The 20,363-nt window shown below is 37.5% G+C and overlaps 1 protein-coding gene across 1 annotated transcript in view; it reads right to left on the bottom strand.

Annotated features, from left to right (window-relative positions):
* Positions 1–5,370: 5,370 nt before the first annotated feature.
* The window catches only part of LOC131046913 (phytyl ester synthase 2, chloroplastic), a 118,376-nt gene continuing 103,383 nt past the window's right edge, over positions 5,371–20,363 (bottom strand). Inside the window, exons 9-10 of the mRNA XM_059211716.1 lie at positions 6,612–6,691; positions 5,371–5,419 (exon numbers count right to left, since the gene is read on the bottom strand). Of these exons, the coding sequence (XP_059067699.1) occupies positions 5,371–5,419; positions 6,612–6,691 (129 nt within the window). The remainder of the gene's footprint in view (positions 5,420–6,611; positions 6,692–20,363) is intronic.

The raw sequence follows: 20,363 nt of genomic DNA, 5'->3' as shown, positions 1-20,363 counted from the left end.
ATGAATTTTGTTATGATTTATCATGTTATTGCATCAACACTTGGACTTATCTAAAGAGCATTGCATCACTACCTTTATCAATATTGAAGTATATTCTTGTCAATTCAACATTTTACTTTAGATTTAGCCTCTACACTACCAAGGGTAAGCTCTCTTTTCTAATACATTATAGTTGTAGTGGAGGTTAATTCCCATTTGAGGTTTGACTTAGGCAAACTCCTATATAGCACAACATTTTCCCTTTTTTGTGTGTGCAAGTTACAAATCCTACAACCAAAAGTTGCAAAGTTGCCGAGAGAAGACTAAGACATACAGTTACATATTTTGAGTAGGCAAAAAACCTTAGTCTATGTCAATAACTGCCATAGTCCTGCCAATTTGACCTAAATTTTGGAGGGTTTTGCAATTTGGATGTTCCTGATACCAGATCTAACAAATGTTTGCACCTTAACACCTACCAAGACCATGGCTCGGTAATCTGAATGTTTTAAGCCCAGATTTCAGATATAGGTTCCTTTTCGTATCTCATTTCCATATCTAAGCTTACATTCTAATCTACAGTTATACATATTTCTTTTTATGCTGAATATTATCAAGATTGCATCAATTTAACTAGTTCTTGCATCATTTCTCATTCTAATCATACCCAATCACAATCAAAAGGGAACAATCAATCACAATGCCTAGCTCTACTATAGGATTCAGGTTGGGCCTAATTGGTTGATCCCCAATGAAAGAGTTTGGAAACAGTTGTTAGTTTGCATTTCTAGGGTAAAGAATCCATTTGCATCATTTCAATCATATTGAAGGTTTTTGCCAAGTTTCATTCATTGTTTAACCGTCTCCTTTAGAACTTGTTGGGCAATCAAATATTCTATTCTTTGTCGTTCAAAACTATTTTTGTGCATTGACTTTGGTGGGGCATAACTCTTCAAATAGCTAGGTGATAATTAATATCGTTGTATGTAGAGCATAGTTTATGAGACTCGGACTTGCCTCAGACTTGGTGTAATAGGATGCCCTATTTGCTATAATTTCCCTTATCAGTCTTGCTGTAGATATTTCTTCAAGCAGTTGGCAAACTTTCAATAAGGGTCTGATTTTTTGGAGTTTTCCTATGGTTTTGCTGAACCTGGTGCGTTTTAAATTGTTTGTTTCTTGCAGTCATACATTTTTGCAAACACTTTTTCATCAAGTTTCAAAGATACCAAACTTTTTAAAAACAATATCCCAAAAATGATGTTCATTGCCATTTTATTATCTTGATGAAATAGTTTTCAGACATTACATAAATACATAGCTCAACAATTGATATTCATTCCAAGCATACAGTAAACTGAAAAACCAGTTTATTTTACTGATGTGAAAGGTCAAAAATTATGGGTTCGATGCACCTGTGCATTTGCTAAGGTCCCTGTCCAGCAGCATTCATTCCATAATACGAACCAGCTCCAAGAGTAAACGGCCAACTTTGCACTATGCCTGGGAACTAAACATCACTACTGCCGCTACCTTCAGCACTTTCTTGTCACACAGAATGGGCAACTGTTACAGGTAACACGTGATTCTTTATGGAAGTCGGCTGGCTGATTTCATATTATCCCTGCGTTTGTATGCTGGATGAAGACATTGCTACTAATCATGCCACCGTCATTGCTAATTGCTGCCAGCATGCACTACCACTGGTTCACTGTGTTGGGTTTGAGATTATCAAGCACTGGGTATGCTGTGACCACACCCTACTACTACCACTGTGGAATGGTTCTTCTGCTACGCCAAACTAGTCTTCCACTACCAGGTTCGAAACAGTTCCTACCATAGATATTAAGCGCTGGAAAAAAAGTATTCATTCATCAATAATGTCTATCGTACTTACCCAGCTATGCATCCCACTGTTCGTTGCTTCCAAATACCAATCCAATATTTCTTTAAAAGGTCATATTTCCCAGATTTGAGCTTCCACAAACGTGGGAAATGTTGCCAATGAGGGTGTACGTCCCAAAAAGGCAAGAAGATGTCCAGATTTCTCCAGAAACTCAGACTTCAAGATACACAAGTTCCAAGATCAAATTTGCATTTAATGCTCTTTTTATAACTTCAGCTGGGCACACTTTCCAAGACACCACAAATGTGGGATAAAAGAAAGCCACAATAAAATATTATTATCCCTTATGTCTCCAAAAAGAAAGGGGACTTTTAAATTTTCCCATTAAACATTAGTCCCAGCATTAAATAAATCACTGAAGTTAAATATTTAAATTTAACTTTAGGAACTTTTGATATATTTCCCAATTAATTAATGGCCCCCAAGTGAAAAATTAAATGCACCAAAATACTGAGAACCAAAATTGCTTCAAAAATTACCAGTCACTAAACAATAACTGACTTACCATAAATAGTAAGTATCTAGAAAACCCATCAAAACACCTCCGATTGGCCTGAAATTGAAATTGCCTAGGCCAAATCCCTCACCAATCCCTAAAAAGTCCTGGTTAGCCCCCAGGACCATGGCAAGATGGGCTAACGACAAATCACCTCATGACTGCTAAAAAGGGGACATTACACTTGGCAAGCTGATTTTGGACTTGGACTCAAACTCAATGCAAAAACTCAGCAAAGACTCAACAAATTAAAAAACTCGAGAAATTCAAAGACTTTAAAAGATCTAAAATTTGTTTCATGCACCCTTTAATAAAAAAAACCCTGGAAGGCACAATAACATCATCAAATAGAAGCTAATTTGATCACGTACATGAGCATACATCGATCAAATAACTATAAACACAAATTGTAGCTAAATGAAATAACATGTTTCGATATATAAATATTGTCAAATGTATATAAAAATTATGGAATATAAAATCCATGGCATCAAAACAAATATTAAAACTAAAATTATAAGACTATGGCCGAAAGGAGGTAGCATTACTCATCCCAACATGGGTCTTGGATGATGATGTAGCCATGACATTTGCTTGTGTTTCAATGACTGGTGTGTATAGTGAGGAATTTATTAGTAATTTGTTTTTGAAGCCTTCAATATTACATGTTTTGTTGACAAGCTCATTAACAAAGAGGAGTGGTTAACTAAAAAATAAATGGTTATGTTCTATTTTCACTTTAGCTAGGATACTAATAGATGGGATTCTTCTATCAGTTGTTTGTGCAAGGCATGATAGATACATTTTGCATTATGGAAATGGCATTTCTTGTCGACTATGATTTAACTTGTATCTAGTAGTACAAGGGTTGTAGTATGCCAACTTTGCCTATGGTGGTCCTTGTATACTAAACAAGTTGTCCGATATATAAAACAAAATAATCTTCGATTGTGGCTTTGACTTTGAATATGCAGAGATTTGCAACAAGGGATGTGTATTATGTAGATTTTTATGATCACGATTCATCATTGGCCTATTACGAGGTTGAGGGTAGCACTGCTCATAGGGGTTTGGGGGTGAGAGAGAGAAAGGTATCTAGACATAGGTCTAGATCTTGGGGGAGAGAGGAGAATGTGAGATAGAGAGAGGTAGAGAGAGGGGAGAGAGGAAGAGTGATAGGGAGAGAGATAAGTCTAGAGTTTAGGGGAGATAAAGAGAGTGAGATAGAGAGAGTGACAAAATGCTGATAGGAGCCTACTGATTACTAAAATTTGACTGTCTGAAACCTGCATTAGAACTCCTAGAGATCTGAAACCCATTTCAAAGATCTTGCAAATATATACATGAAATATAACTCAAGTAAAATGTGACTTATACTTGGATGTTATATTTCATGTATATATTTTGACGAAGAGAATGAGATTGACTTGAAGTCAAAGATGGGGAGCTAAATGTTATATTTCATGTATATAATTTATGGGCATGTCATAAACCAAAAAAGCATTGAAATTTTGTATTTTTCTTCCTTAAAAAAACTAAAATAGCCAAGTCTTAGGCGCCAAGACTCAGCGAGTCTGGGTGAGTCTCTAGACTCGAAGAGACTAGGAAAGATTCAGCCAAACTCGAGTCTGACCCCATAGACTCAACAAGCTTGACTAGTGTTGGAAAAACCAAGTTTTGGCAAATCCATGCAAGTTTCGTTACACACTTGCATAGAGTCTACTAAGCTGTTTGACTTCATATGTTGGTGGACTGTGTGCCAAGCTCAGATTAGTAGAAGAAAAGAGTGCTGGTAGGACATGAGGCACTAAGGCGCTGGCATGAGGTTTATTAGCAGCTACAACAAAAAATTAGGAGTGGCATTAGGCATACTCTAAGCGAATTTAGGCTGGGCGACATCAAAGAAGGCACAATAATGGTCTAAATTGGCCAATAGATAAGGTGAGAAAAATATATCTGCTCATGTTTGTAATTTGCTTATTCTAACAGCAGACCGCCACACTGATATTTTTTAACCCAATTCTTGTATAAGTGAACTAGTGTTAGTTTTTTTTTTTGTTTTTTTGTTTTTTTGGTAACCCAGAGGTATCCCCGCATCTCATCCCAGCGACCAACCCCGCCTTACCTTGGACTTATGGGAGCCAAGTTGGGGTCAGAGGAGAGGCGAGACGAGGCGAGACTAGTCCACTGGAGGCGGATGAGTCCACCCGCATTCCCCAGCCGCCAGGATATCCTGGCAGGGAATCGAACCCGAGACCAATGGGGAGCAAACCCACGGCCCAAGTGAACTAGTGTTAGTTATTTCACTCAAAGTTTTAAAACTCGGACTCGCCACGAGCAAACCAAAAATTTGGACTCAGACTCAGACTCGTGAAAGACTCGCGAAAGACTCGGCAACGACTCGGCAAAAAAAGAAAACCGTAGTTTTACAAAAAAAACATAAAGAAATTAATGCATTACATAAGAGCCATAATTGAAACATTACACATGTCATATGATCTACAAACACACAATATTTAAAATTTCATCATTCATACTCATAATTTCAACTCTAAAATGTATAATAGCAGCATAAGTTTATAAATGTTTACAAAATTACATATAATGATATGTCCAACTCCAAATGTGAAAAACAACAACAAACAAACTAAAGAGAAGACTAAATCTTCCTCTTTGTATTTCTCCTAATATAGCTCAATTTTTATGATTTTATCTTCTTTCCTCTCCTCCTTCAAACCCTACAAACCTGTTATAACCAGGCAAAAATGCCAAATGAGGGGAAAAATTTTTTAAAAAATGAGTTTTATTGCTTGAATGGCGTATTTTCTGGGCTATGCGAGTCCAAGCAAAAGACTCGCGAGTCTTTCATATGGACTCACCTCGCGAGTCCTTGGCGAGTTGACTCGTGGCTCCCATGGACTCGCGAGTCCGTGGCGAGTGCACGAGTCTTAAAACTATGATTTCACTGCATTGAATATATCAACTAATTTTATGAGTTTCCATGTGAATACAACGCTTCATAAATTCTTTCACAGAAACTGCATATAAACTTGCAAAAATCAGAAAAACCATTTCATTTGTGCATGCATACAAACTGTTTGATAAATTGCTCATGGGGAAGACTGTAAAAAATTGGTGAAAATTAGCAAGGGTTCTCACAAAGATTTTCTTTGAATGCCTTTCAAAGATATAGCCTAGAAAGGCCGTCAATTGATTTAGGATGGTTAGCCTCACATTGGTGTCCTCACTTGGAAGTAGTAAGTGGACCCAAAAGAAAATGTCCGACTCAAATGAATTAAGCCAAATTGATATTACCAAATCAATAAAATGAGGTTTTTCTGGCTCATGTTGAGCCATAATGATTGTATCGAACTTGATCCTAGATTTCATCCTAATGATTTCCCTATAATATGTGAAAGGCTGCTAGGGGTTTGTGGGCTTCATATGTTGATTAACATTTAAAATTTTGAAAATAAACGACAATTCCTCTATGTTCCCACGAGCCTTCTTATCCTCCTTAGACTCCAATGCAAAGTTGGAAAGATAATCTGCCACAGTGTATGCCTATGTATAAGGATGGTTAATCATATAGGAACTCAAGGAGTCTAAGAACCGCCACCTTCAGTGAAGGATGTTATTTATCTTCAAATTAATGGATTTACAACTATGTACTACATTTACTATATTCATAGGATCTACCTCAAAATCAATGTCTTTTAATCCATACTATTCACAAGTAAGAATCCCAAGGATAAGCATTTGTGCCTCAACTTCATTATTGGCTCCATCTAGTAATTACTGTGTTGCAGCAACAACCAGATTTCCTTTATGATATTTGACAATACATCCCACTCCAAATCTGCCAAGTTCACCTTTTGAGGTTCCATCAAAGTTCAATTTCACCGTTCCTTTAAAAGGCAGTCTCCAAATGGCTGCCTCTTTGACAAGATTTGGAGACACTCCAAAAACCCCATAAAAAAGGGAATGAAACTTTAGATATTGTAATAATATTAACTAAATTAATTCAATCCAAAAATGCAATACTTGCAATTTCATAAAATGACCATGCAAAAGATAAGAACTTGAACCTAAATGAATTATTCATAGATTCCTTCTAGCATTTTGAAATAGTAACTATGATTGGCATATTTTAGTAAATGACAAAAAAAATAGCAAATTGTGCAGAATAATAAATCTATAATGCAAGAAAAATAAAGGATAAGTTTGCACCTTTCAAAAATACTCCCAATCATCGTATACCAATGCCCAGAATGAGCCAAACCTCGAGCATGAAATCCTCGCAAAAAAAGCTGACATAAAATAAACATTGTCGAAAAATGCAGAAAAAAAATTAGTTAAATAATTGACATAGCTGTCATAACTATAAAAGAATTCCACCAAAAGCAATAAAGACTTCTAATTTTATGGATAAATGTTATCTACAGAATAACACATACAAATAGGTTTCCAAAACACATAAAGCAAGTGCTTATAGTGGAGAATAATAACATTGCATGGCTATTTAAGAAGTGAGTTGTATGTATGAACATTAAAAATGGATGTTTCTCAACCAATTTCCTTATCATCCTTTGCAAAGTGAAAGTTCAAATTTGAAAGTCTCTAGCAGAGATGGAATAAAGGAAGATGCTCCAACCTCAAATAATCGCATCAACTTCTAGATGAAGTATGATCAAGTAGCATATAACTAACTACGCAAGAAGGATTCCCTGTTGAGCACCATCTTATTGTTTTACTCCTACAACACACTAATTATAGATAAAATCAATAGCCAAATTAATCATATCATATTTATTATATAGGAGCTTGGTTGGTATTTATACTTACATTTAGAGTTAATCTAAGACATTCATATGATGTCTCTTCTTATATTTACTTAGTATATCTGTTTTACTACTGATAGAGTGCTATACAAAACTTGGGGTATTAGAATGCTTGTTCTCAATATATTTTGTCTTTATTTTTATTATTTGGTTGTAGTTGTTATTTGACGAGGTTATTAGGAGCCTATGACTCATTCTTTATTCACATGTTAATGAGGTATATCTAATTTACCATACACGAAGTTTTTCCAATCAGCACTACACCTTCTCATGTGTGTCATTGCAAGATTTGTAAAGGAGGGGATTTGCTACCCTCGAAGTCATAAACCTCAAGGAGCAAACCTACCTTCGCTACCTCACTAAACTGGCACTTTGGTGAGCCAGGAAGATACTACAATAATGAAAGAAAACTACACTACTGTGGAAATAACAGAAGTACGCAATACTGGAAATTACTTTAATTATAGAAAAATAAATGCTCAACAAAATATAAAATTAACCGACAATCTGCCCAAGTCTTAGACTTAGGATGCCAGCGTGTCGCGTGGACGTCTACGTGCCACGTTGTTGTCTGTACGGAAGACAAACCAAAAAAATGTCGAGAGGTATCCTCAATCTGCTCTGCACCCTCCAAACCTGTTCGTCACCTACACACATGCAGACAAGAGAAAATTGTTGGGGTTGTATAGGGGTTTGCCTCAGTCAAACCCCGGTTTTGGTGTTTTCACCTCCATGGACAGCTATATAGATAGATTTGGATAAAAGATAAATAACAATGCAATAGAAACAAACCCTGCTAATGGAGGAAAACACCTATTACAAAGATAAATGATACGATAGAAACAAAGCCCGCTTAATGGAGGAAAGCCCCTATGATAAAAGATTATGATACAAATGCACTTAGATATATTCAAAAGCTTGAACAAGATAATCACATAGAGATGCAATAGATAAGAAAGAGGAAGAAGCGTCACATAGCCAAGACCCCTCTATTAAGATGATAGCATAGTTGCATTGCGAGAGAAGACCAAGCTATTAAAATATTGAGTGTGTATTTTGACAGGCTTCACTTAGAGTTTCAGAGAAAGAGAGGCAAGAATGAATTCTTGAAAAAATGAGGAAGAATGAAGGGTTTTGTTGTTATGCGTAGGTGGGAGTGACCGTTTCGGATGCACACGAGCCAAGGGACATGGGTCGACAAGGGTCTGATGTAGAATATGCTGATTCAAATTCGGGATATTCTCGAGACGTTAGTGCACCGTGCAGATCTCTGCGCCTCGCACTGTCATCCAACCAAGATAGCCTTAAATTGAGCTTACGAGTGGCTAGCGCTTTTCCATCTTTGAGATCCATGATGTCAGAATGGTTAAATTTTGATCACAAATCATTGTCAAAAATGCACCAGGATCAATGCAAAAGTGTAATAAATGCACTAGGTGCAATTTCTAACACTACATTTTGCCCCCACTTTAGTGAATTGATTGACTCAATGGATCAGATGCACTAAAGTAGTTCAAAAAGATAAATTCATTAAATTCATGTTGTGCATTAAATGCAGTAGTTACCTTAAGAAAAGGGATACTGTAGAGGCTGCAGAAATCAGCTAGGTGAAGACAGATGATGCCCCTAGCGAGTTACGAACATTACAATATTCATCATGACAATCCAGATACTACAACGATCTAAATTTGTTAGCACGAAGAACTAGACAATCTACTTCGGCAAGAAGAATGCTTAAGAAGTGATAGTACCAGTCGAAAGTGAAAAATCAGATAAGGACGAGTATATTCACCCAAGTGCTTTTCCCCTAGCAAGATGGGCAAAAACAAGGGAGATGATCCAAAACCACCACAAAAAAATTTTGCAAACATTGGGCGAGAATTCAGCTATATACTGCAAAGGTGGGCCCCCAAAAGGGTCATTATCACTATTCACTGCAAGCATTTTCACTGAGACTTCTATAGACCTCAAGTGAAAATGCCACGCAGACAAGAGCATAGAGTGGCCAGGATCGAGGGGTTGCACACTATTGTGGAGCAGGGCAACTAGCTGGATGAGGAAAGCCTCGAATTACACTTTTTAGCTAAGTTTTTAGCATTTTATAGTAATTTTAAATTTTCGAGCAGGCAGGTGTCTAGATTTCACTTGCAGGTCCAAGATCCGCGCTGGCGTCCCGGGACAAATAACTACACTGGCATTCGAGATCCACATTGGTATCTCTCGGATGTGCTGGCATCCGAGATCTACGTTGGCGTCTCTCAAACGTGCTGGAGTCCATAGACATCAGCAGTGCAGACGCGCTAGTGTCTATATGATTTAAGGAAAGGATAGATAGAGAAATTTTCTTCTGTTTATTTTAAGTAGATGATCTGATGTAGATTTATTGCTAATGCAGGTTTTGCCCAAGGTCCACGAGCATACATCAAGCCATCTACTAAGCTTACTACGCAATCACACAAGTGAGCTACTAGCAATGCATCAGACAGTTACGTAGGGTAGGACTTTGGTGGACCTACCATATGCCAGATTTCAGATTTCATGCTCCTATGCTTTGGGCACTCATGGAGAGGTGGGATGCAGATACGATGTCGTTCCACTTGTGCACAGGAGAATTGACCATGACACTAGTGGACATGTATCGGATCATGCGTCTACCAATACGTGGCAGGCGAGTCTCACGAATAGTATCCTCTACTCGCGAGCTATGCGAGGGACAAGAGTGGGGCCTTAGTCGTGTTATTGATTCAGACAACCACATCTACTTGGGCGCACTCGAGTATGGTCGGCAGTCGATCCCTCTCATCCATCACATCATGATCGCAACACTAGCCTTGAAAGTGATCATGAACGAACGCGGCTCAAAGCTAGCGACAAGATTTATTCCCCTAGTCCGAGAGATGGAGGAGCGAGGGACAGTGTATGCGTCGGAGTGTAGCATGCTTGCTCATCTATACCATGACTTGGGCAGATACACGATGTAATGTCCCCTTTCCAGTTGTCTTAAAAATTTGGAACAATTACCCAATTTTGTCTTCTTATTCTATCCGGTAATTGCAAATAGAGTCAAGTAAAGACATCACACAAGATATCAATCGCCAATTCTGACATAGATATATGAATAAGTACGAGATTGATATTGAATGAATATAAGTGTCTTGTATATATTGATGGAAATGAGCTTTATCTGATAAATGATTTGATTGTTACTTGTTACGATATTGGGCCTTCGGCCTTACTATCTGAGTGTTGGTTGTTAAGGTGTAGACAATACAGTTGATGTGGTTTTTGATTAGCCTTGAAAGCTTGCATTAATGGAGCTGCCTTCTCTTGACATTGAATGTATTCCTTCTGTTATCGATTCTTGTCTTCCGGTCAATGTTCTGCTCCATCTATCCAACTGGATATATGTCAACTGGAATGATTGCTTGCTGGAATTATTCTATGTATTATAATAATTTCCAAAGCATTATCCTGATATGTACTATTGGACTATACACGTCCAGAACCACCGGCTCTATGCATGATGATATGTTCCTAATGCAATCGATTAGTGCCCAGGGGTTACTATTGTAGTTCTGCAAATTACGGTATAAGGAAATAAGATATTTTTTGGTGCCTTCTGAAGTGAGATCGAGAGACTCTTTATATCTTTTGAATGGGTGATAAGCTATGTCCAAGAGGCATGTCTCATGCCTATTCATAATTGTCTTCCTTTATGCTAATTACACCATTTCATGACAAATGATGATCGTCGACTTAATATATATTAATTGTTGTATGACATTTAATCTTTATTATCATGTCTCTTCGTAACAGGTAACAATTAGATGATAGTCAACATCGGTTTGAATGATTACTGCCACCTTAATCATTGATAACTAATTATCTTCTTCTTAAGTCGATATTGCTTAACGATGCCAATCTCTGTTTGCTAAGGTGTATGATCAATATTATCGATGATGACTAATGTCGTGATTAACTAACTCTTCCTTATTCCAGTTGCTACCTTCTTCCTTAATTGATGCTTGCCAAGATTACTTCCGTCCCTCTTATTGTCTTTCTGTCTTGAATGGGGACATGACAGTCCCCCCCTCTTGAATTTGCTTGTCCTCAAGCAATTCTTTCTTGTCTTCTTTTCTTGGATGAACCTGCACATAGATTAGCAGTACCAATACAAATCATATAAATCAAAGTAATGATAAATGTTAAAAAAATTACTAATCAATTTCCGTTGCATATATTGCTACTTGGAGGGACTGGCTTCCTTGAGCCATTTACCCAAACTTGTGATGGACTGGCTTCCTTGAGCCATTTCTATCCAACTTGAAAGAGACTGGCTTCCTTGAGCCATCTCTGTCCAACTTGGGAGGGACTAGCTTCTTTGAGCCATTGCCCAACTTGAGAGGGACTGGCTTCCTTGAGTCATTTTGTCCACTTGAGGGAGACTAGCTTCCTTGAGCCATTTCTATCCAACTTGAAAGAGACTGGCTTCCTTGAGCCATCTCTATCCAACTTGGGAGGGACTAGCTATCTTTGAGCCATTGCCCAACTTGAGAAGGACTAGCTGCCTTGAGCCATTTGTCCACTTGAGGGGAACTGGCTTCCTTGAGCCAATTAACCCAATCTTGAGAGGAACTGCCTTCTTTGTGCCATTATTCCTCTACATTTCTTTATGCTTAGAAGCTAAGTTGCCGGTTCGGATTCAGGTTCGCAAATTCGATCATTTTTTTTGGAGGGTGGGTTCGGGTTCGCTTTGGGTTCGTCCGTACAAAAACATATAGAAATAAAAAAATAAAAATATATACATATATGCAGCAGCAAATAAATAGCAAAATACACCACCATATATATTAATGTTGTAGACTTTTAGTCCAAATGGCAAATAACATAGCAAAATGCCAAAATACACCACCATATCAATCTTTATGTTAAAAAATAATAATGTCAACATCAACAATCAGCCATCACTGATCAAATATCATCAAAAGTCATCAAACATATCATCATCATCCTCCTGTGGCAAATTAGAAGCACAAACAGTGCCACTGGCAGTGGTACTAGTAATCTCAGCCTCGGGAGCAGACGAGAAGCAGATGCACCGAAGGGAGATGTTGGGGGCCTCGGAGGAGACGAGAAGCAGGAGGAGGAGCAAGTAGAGTAGGATAGACCGCAATTGAGGCAGCAGGCAGCCAACCTCAGCCTGACTAGAGCACCTGCAGGTTTGCAAGCTGCTTCTCCACCATCAAGATCACTAGCGATCACTCTACCACAGAGAGCACCAACGGCAACAACAGGAGCTGTGGGAGGGTCATCTAGTAGGGTGCCTCCTCAAGACCTCGATTAGCAAAGGAGTGATTGAGGTATACATGTGATTTTGATACATGATGTAGATAGATGCTTTTTCTATAGATGATATATTTATATATGTGTGCTTGTCATACAGATGCTGACATCGATTTGTTTTGTGATTGCAGAGGGCGTCACCAAGTGGTTGAGCTTCATCTATCAGTCACTTTTCAAGATCATTCCTAATGTCTAGATCCAAGGACAAGTGTTGGACACTTACTGACTTGTCCAATCAACAGGGCGGGATGTCCAACTGTTCAAGCTTGTAGCATGTCTCGGGATAGCCTATGAGGAGGGCCAAGTAGAGCGGGTGTAGCTAGCAGGTCAGCTAGACACTGTGACGAAGCGGCAAGGCCAAGACCAGCTAGAGCTTCGAACTATCCTCAAGGAGAGAAACCAAGCAATGACGTGGGTTGAGAGTGCCAAGAGGGCACGTGATGCCTCACAAAGCCAAGTCGATGACCTCCAAAGACAGATCGATGCTACCTAGCAAGGCTCAGCCGGTGATCTTGACCACCCTATAGTGCACCAGATGATGGCAGATCTTGATGCGGCGAGGAGGCAGGAGGACACCCACAGAGAGGAGCTTATGACACAGAGGGAGACCGTAGCGGAGCTGTGAACTGAGAGGTCTCTAGACACAAAGCGCCTCTATAGCTAGATCACAGTCCACCTTTGTCCATCACCCACCACGCAGGGATAAGGATCCACCAGGTCCAGCAACCTCAAGGACTCATGCCCCAAGAGGATCCTAAGTAACATTTTTTTATTGTGTAGACACATTTTTGTTAGTAACGTATAGTATTCCTTTGAGATGTATATTTATTAACATGTATGCAGTCATCACGTGTTTTTGTAGTGATGCGGCACATTGTACATTGATATACATTGACAGATACACATTGATATATATATATATATATATATGAGATCTTGATTCAATGCCCACATGTTTGTCCCTCTATGGATATATATGCTTCACTATGTGTATGCTATGTGCATTCTCATGTGATGTAAGATTGGATTAGATAGCTTCATGATTTAATTTCACAGATGATGTATGCTTAATTAAATGACATGACGGTCTAACACAATTTGATCATATAGATAGATGCGTAGCATAAAAAAAATCACACATATGTTTAACACCTAATAAAAAGAGTCAAACACAAGGATGAATATATATCATAACACACATAGAATAGGAGAGTGTTGATGAAGGAATGTCATAGCCAGATGGCCTTAGGAAGAGCTAAGCATCATGCTTATGACACATCGATACTTTTACACATAGTATCATTGCAAATGCATAGCATTCATGGGCTCTTTGAGCAAATAGAGGTGACAATGTAAGGACCTCACCAATTAGGGCTGAAATTCCCCTTTTGGTCGGGTGGCACATTCACATTTCTCCGATTCTCATAAAGAATGAGGTCACCTACTTTGAAAGTTCAAGAGAGAGAATTTTTATTATACTGTTTTGATAAAGATTTCTGATATGCTTGAAAATGTTGAAGGACCTTCAGGCGACGCTTGTTAAGCAGTTCTAGCTAATTGAGACGATAAGTACAGTAAGTATCATCATCAACTAATCCTTTAAGGGAAACCCACAAAGAAGGAATTTCCAACTCTAAACGCATAATAACATCAGCACCATACACAAGGTTGTAAGGCATTACCCCAGTAGCCGTATGAACACTTGTGCGATAGGCCCATAATGCATAAACTAGTTGTATGTGCCAATCTTTGCCATGCTTATTAACCGTCTTGCACAAGATCTGTTCAATGGTCTTGTTTGAGGCTTCAGCCTGACCATTAGATTGAGGATAATAAGGTGTGGAGAATCAATATTGAAAGTGGAACTTTTCAAGGAATTGTTTCACCTCCTTGTTCTTAAAGGACATACCGTTATCCAAAACAATAGTGGAAGGCAGTCCAAAGCGAGACATGATATGAGTAAGAAGGAAATTACAAATCAACTCCACTATAGTGGACCTTAGCGGTATAACCTCAACCCATTTTGTGATGTAATCGATGGCTGTAATGATGAAGGTATGTTCTTTAGAAGAAGGGAGAGATATTTTGCCAATAACATCCAATCCCCAAGTTTGGAAAGGCCAAGGAGAATCTTGAGCTCAAAGTTCTTGTGCAAGAGCCTGAATGAGATTACTATGTTGTTAACATTGAGGGCATTTATTGACAAAATCAAAGGAATCTTGTTCCATTGTTTGCCAATAATACCCCCATATGTAAAAATTTATGAACTAAAGATTTCCGACAAAATGCCCACCACCAAAGCCTAAGTGAGCTTCCTGGAGTGCAAGGGATATCTCTACTTTAGTCAAACATCTACAAAGAAGACCATTGTAAGATCTACGATATAGAATATTAGACAAAATGATGTAACGAGCCAAAAGCTTTCGGATTCTAACGCGAGTATTCTTATTAGCATCATCAAGAAAACTTCCAGATTTTAGATAATTGTAAATATGGGAGAACCATTCACTTGAGTCTATGTGAGCACACATAAGACCATCAATTTCGGGTTGACTAGAAATAGAAAGAGAGTGAAGGACATGCACCACAAAGTGATATTCGCCTATGTTATAGTTAAGGCATACAAGGGAGATTACACTCGCCATTGCATCTACATGTACTATCTATGGTGTAGGAAGAAAAACGCGTAAGAGCTAGAGTGAGATCTCTATTGTAATGTCCCTATTTTCGTGAGCATCAGAGTTTGAGGAGTTAGCCTATTTTTGGACCCTTGTAGGCTAACAGGGTAGGGATAAGGGGGTCACTAATGCAGTATCTTGAGGAGTGGCCTGTCTATTTGTTCTAGTTCAGTGTAATGTCTACATGTACTATCTATGGTGTAGGAAGAAAAACGCGTAAGAGCTAGAGTGAGATCTCTATTGTAATGTCCCTATTTTCGTGAGCATCAGAGTTTGAGGAGTTAGCCTATTTTTGGACCCTTGTAGGCTAACAGGGTAGGGATAAGGGGGTCACTAATGCAGTATCTTGAGGAGTGGCCTGTCTATTTGTTCTAGTTCAGTGTTGAGTTCAGTTCTGGTCTTCGTTTCATCAGTTTTTGACATTATATGAGGATTTCCTAATTTTTAGGGAAAAACTGCTAAAAATAAACATGGTCCTATTTTCATTGGCATGGTGAACTGTGGCCCAGCTTATGACAGATTCAGTTTCCAAGCAATAATGAGGGAGATATGAATTTTTAAGTGGTCCCACAGGCAATTAATATTTTAATGAAATATTAATATAAAATCACAAAGTGCATCACTTAAATTTATTTAAGTGAAAAATTAATATCTCCTAAGTTAGGCGTTGCTTTTAGGGTTAAGTTAGGAACCCTAAAAGCAAGTTATGATTTTTAAAACCCTAATTGCCAAAAATTGTACTTTATGGGTATTTAGGCAGCCAAGATGGAAATTAAACCTCATTCTTGATATTGAGCATTTGACATTTTCTTCTGAACACTTGGCTATGGCGGCTAGGGTTTGCACCTGTTTTGGAGAGCATGCATTCTTCAGAATTCAGTGGCTTTGAGATTGTGAAAGATCAATCGAATTGTTGCAGCTTGGTTGGCTTCATTCAGAAGTCAAATTGAACTGAATAGGGGCAGATTTGGCTTCTTACAAGGCAGATTTGTTGTAGGATTTTCCTATTTACTGTTTTGTTGTTAATTCTTATGTGGTTTGGAGGCTTATTTTCCCAAACACACAGCTTGCTCATTTATTGGCACCATCTTCCACTGTTTGGGTGTCTTAGTATTTAAATAAGAGCAGATCTGAATTGTTCCAGAATAAAAATCAGAACTTTGTAAGTTGCTGATTTATTCTTTCTTTTCAATAAATTGGCTAAGGACCTACGAGTATGCTTCTAAATTCTCCAATTCATTGTTTCAGTTGATTAAATTCATGTATTATTTCAATATGTCTTGCAAATTAAGAAACCCTCTTCTACAACTTTTGTCTATTTCTGAAAGACCATCTTAATAATTAAAAATTACAAAGAAGATCTACAAATTACAGTAGGTTGAAGAGTTGAACCAGCAAGGGTTCATCACATCTATACTAGAATAATTTGGATTGTTTAGCTCGATATGCTCCCATAATTTGATTCACAATAAGCTCAAAATCTCCAAGAATACAGATGTGCAAAACATCTAAAGCAAACATCAATGTTATTTGTACGGTAAAATTCAAGTCAAAAGGAGAGAGGAATAGGCTTTCCTTCAGGTGAGATCAAAACTAGACCTACTCTTGAACCTGTTGGACATCTTGATCCATCAAAATCCATTTCCCAAATAGGTTCACACTTAATAGTGAATACATCTTCATCAAGGCACAAGTTGAGAATAGGAAATGATTTAAGTGAGGGAGCCTCTACCAACTGATCAGCGACAGCTTGACCCTTAATGGACTTTACAGTTATGAATTTAAGATCAAATTCAGAAAGTAACATAACCCCATTTCACTAACCACCCAGAGAGATTGGCTCTAGTGAAAAGATGCTTAAGGAGATCACTCTTAACAACCATGTCATGTCCCAGAATTAAATATACTAAACATGAAATATTTTTATACTACAAATCTTTATTTAATTTCTGACACTAAATATTCAACGCATTTGTCGTATTAAAATAACAACAATATTTATGTAATCTCTGATTTATGTGAATTATTATTGATTGATAATGTTAAACGATTGATATTCTATTGTAAACGATTGATATTAATCAAAATGATATTCTATTGTAAACGATTGATATTAATCAAAATGATATTCTATTGTAAACGATTGATATTAAATATTTTGTTACTTATAACCCATAAGTATACTGTGCGATATTTTTATAAGAATTATGGCTCTTTTCTTGGATCGCGTCTCTTGAAGTCATCAGGGATTAAGATCAGAACGTTGCGTCCTTCCCAAGGGTCGTGACTCATCCGGCCATGGTTGCACGATATGCTTTATAAGGCTTCGTTGGGCTCCTACATGGGGGGGGAGAAGGATTGGAGAGAAAAAAGCTTCCAGACAAGAATTAAAGAATTAAGGAATCGCGCCAGGTAAGTTCCTCTACCATAAGCCTTTAACAAGCATTTGGGAATATAAAATATAATCAATATAAGGTATAGAGTCAGTATCAAACAGTTAGACTGTAATCATAAACAGATGAATTAATGGATATTACTGCCAATAGATGTATAGACGATGTACAATAATAAATACAGTAAATAACATTTATAGATTTGCATTTTGCATAAAAGTAATGGTATCTGGGTAATTTAGTGGACTAACAATATATGGAGATTAACCAACCATATCAGTCATTATTAAACAGTTATAATAAGAGATAAATACAGACTGTTTTTCCCGTGTCTGGAAATCTGCTAATAAACCTACAGAAAATCTGCGGCACATCTAATATCAATTATTTGGTATATGTGATCTTAGCGAAATGAAACACATTACAACACAGTATGTAAATCTAATGGATTCATATTCTATCTCCCTGGTATAATAATCGTAAAATTCCATAACGATAATGTAAACACATTATAACGATAGATAATCAATGAATGACAATATAAATATTGTAATATTTAATTAACATCTGATCAGCTATAATGAACTGATAGGGGGACAGAGTATGATCGAAAGGATAAGACCCACACCATGTTGTATGACCCGATGGGCACAACCTGGTCTGGATGGGCAATCGGGTCAAGACTTGGAACCCCAAACTGAGTATGGTTAGGGACGTAAGACCCACACTAAGCTAGTAAGACCGGTGGGCATAGCAGGGTCTGGATGGGCAACCCTACTATGATTACCAAACCTAAAACTGATATTGCATAACTGATAATTCAATTATAATTATTTAAAATGTGAAGCCATGGGATTACTAATAATTTGGAACTTTTATATATTATCAAAATTATTAGATTAAAAGGGTAATTGTTTCTTTCAGTTTACCAATTCTTTGCATTCATTTCAGGATACGGGGTAGGGACCTTACAAACCACTTGAGTTTCCGCATGAATCAAATAGTGCGTCAACTTTTGGGTTGTAAAAACAAGAGACAAACATTGTTTTTCCATGACGGCATATCGAGTCTCGTAGTCCACAAGAATGTGGCTGATGTAATAGTCATCTCATTCTTTTCCATTATCGTCATATTGGGCCAATAAGGTTGCCAAAGCAGGAGAAAACACTAATATATACAAAAGAAAGAGTCTATCTTGCATAGCCGACATTAAAATAGGAGGATTGGCCAAATAGTTTTTGATGGAATCAAAAGCATTTTGGCACTCAGCATCCCATTTGAACTGCACATTTTTCTTCAACAAACGTACAAACGGAAGAATACGATCAGCCAATTTAGAGACAAATCTACAAATCGCCTAAATCTTCCCTTGTAAGCTATGTAGTTGTGAAATGTTTCTAGGCAGAGAAATGTTAACAATCGCATCAATCTTATTCGTATCAACTTCAATTCCCTAGCGAGAGACAATAAATCCTAGTAGTTTTCCAGCATCAACACCGAAAACACACTTAATAGGGTTTAATCTCATCTTATAGAATCGAAGCCTTTCAAAATTAAGGCGAAGATTCTTAACATGATCCTAACGGGTTAAGGATTTCGCCAAAATATCATCAACATAATCTTCTGAATTTCGTGAATGAAATCATGAAAGATCAAAGTCATTGCCCATTGATAGATTGCTCCTACATTCTTCAACCCAAACGGCATGACTACACAACAAAAGGTACCCCTAGGTGTAGTAAAAGAAGTGGTGTGTGTGTTGAATAAAAGGGTATGGTCTTTGGCGTGAGAATGGTAAGAGTGTATAAAAATTATATCATATACACTGGCAGATATATGGACATGAATATACAGACTTGAAAGAGGGTTCAAAAGAGAGAAAATAAAAAGATTATACAGATGTAAGGAAGAAAAATATGCTGCTATAAATAAGATGATCTTGTAAAGAAAAAGAAGAACATTTGTATGAAAGTGAAGGCAGATTTCTGAGTATATTGCAGCAGTTATAGAAGAAGATTATGCAGATTTGTAGAGTTTATGACAGAATTGTAAGTACAGATTGAAGAACAGATTGGAAAGGATTTTATGAGAAAATTATGATCAGTTTTGTGGCAGATTTAGTGTCATCATAATGGCAGTTTGAATAAGAGAGTTTGAGAAAGAAAAGGATATCCATCATCTGTTGTTATAGCAACATTGTCAAGGTGGAATTTCAGATTTATGAGAAGTGGGTTGGTGCTCATGAATTTTGAAGTGGGAGTTGGTGCTTCCAGTGGGTTGGTGCTCACAAAATTCAGAAGTGGGAGATGGTGCTTCCAGTGGGTTGGTGCTCACAAAATTCAGATTGGGGAGTTGGTGCTTCCAGTGGGTTGGTGCTCACGAAATCAGATTTGGGAGTTGGTGCTTCCAATGGGTTGGTGCTCACAAACAAACGCAGGGGTTGGTGCCTCTAGTAGGTTGGTGCCTACGAAATATTGTAAAAGAAGAAATATATAAAACCATTGATTTACTGTGGTTTTCTCCTGTAAGGGTTTCCACGTATATATCTTGTGTTCTATTTTGTTCATAATAGTTATATTACATGTGAATGTTGATCAGCAATGAATATGTTTCTAAGATAAGTTATATACATGTAATTGAAGTTGAAAAAGTTTAAGTTGGTGAAATTCATTGTTATACCGATTCACCCCCTCTCAGTATAACCGTGTGCTCTTCACATAGAGTAAA

This window comes from Cryptomeria japonica, chromosome 9 (assembly GCF_030272615.1).
Source record: "Cryptomeria japonica chromosome 9, Sugi_1.0, whole genome shotgun sequence".
Taxonomy (NCBI): Eukaryota; Viridiplantae; Streptophyta; class Pinopsida; order Cupressales; family Cupressaceae; genus Cryptomeria; species Cryptomeria japonica.
The sequence above is the reverse complement of the archived record's forward strand: the minus strand, read 5'-3'. Positions and strand labels throughout refer to the sequence as shown.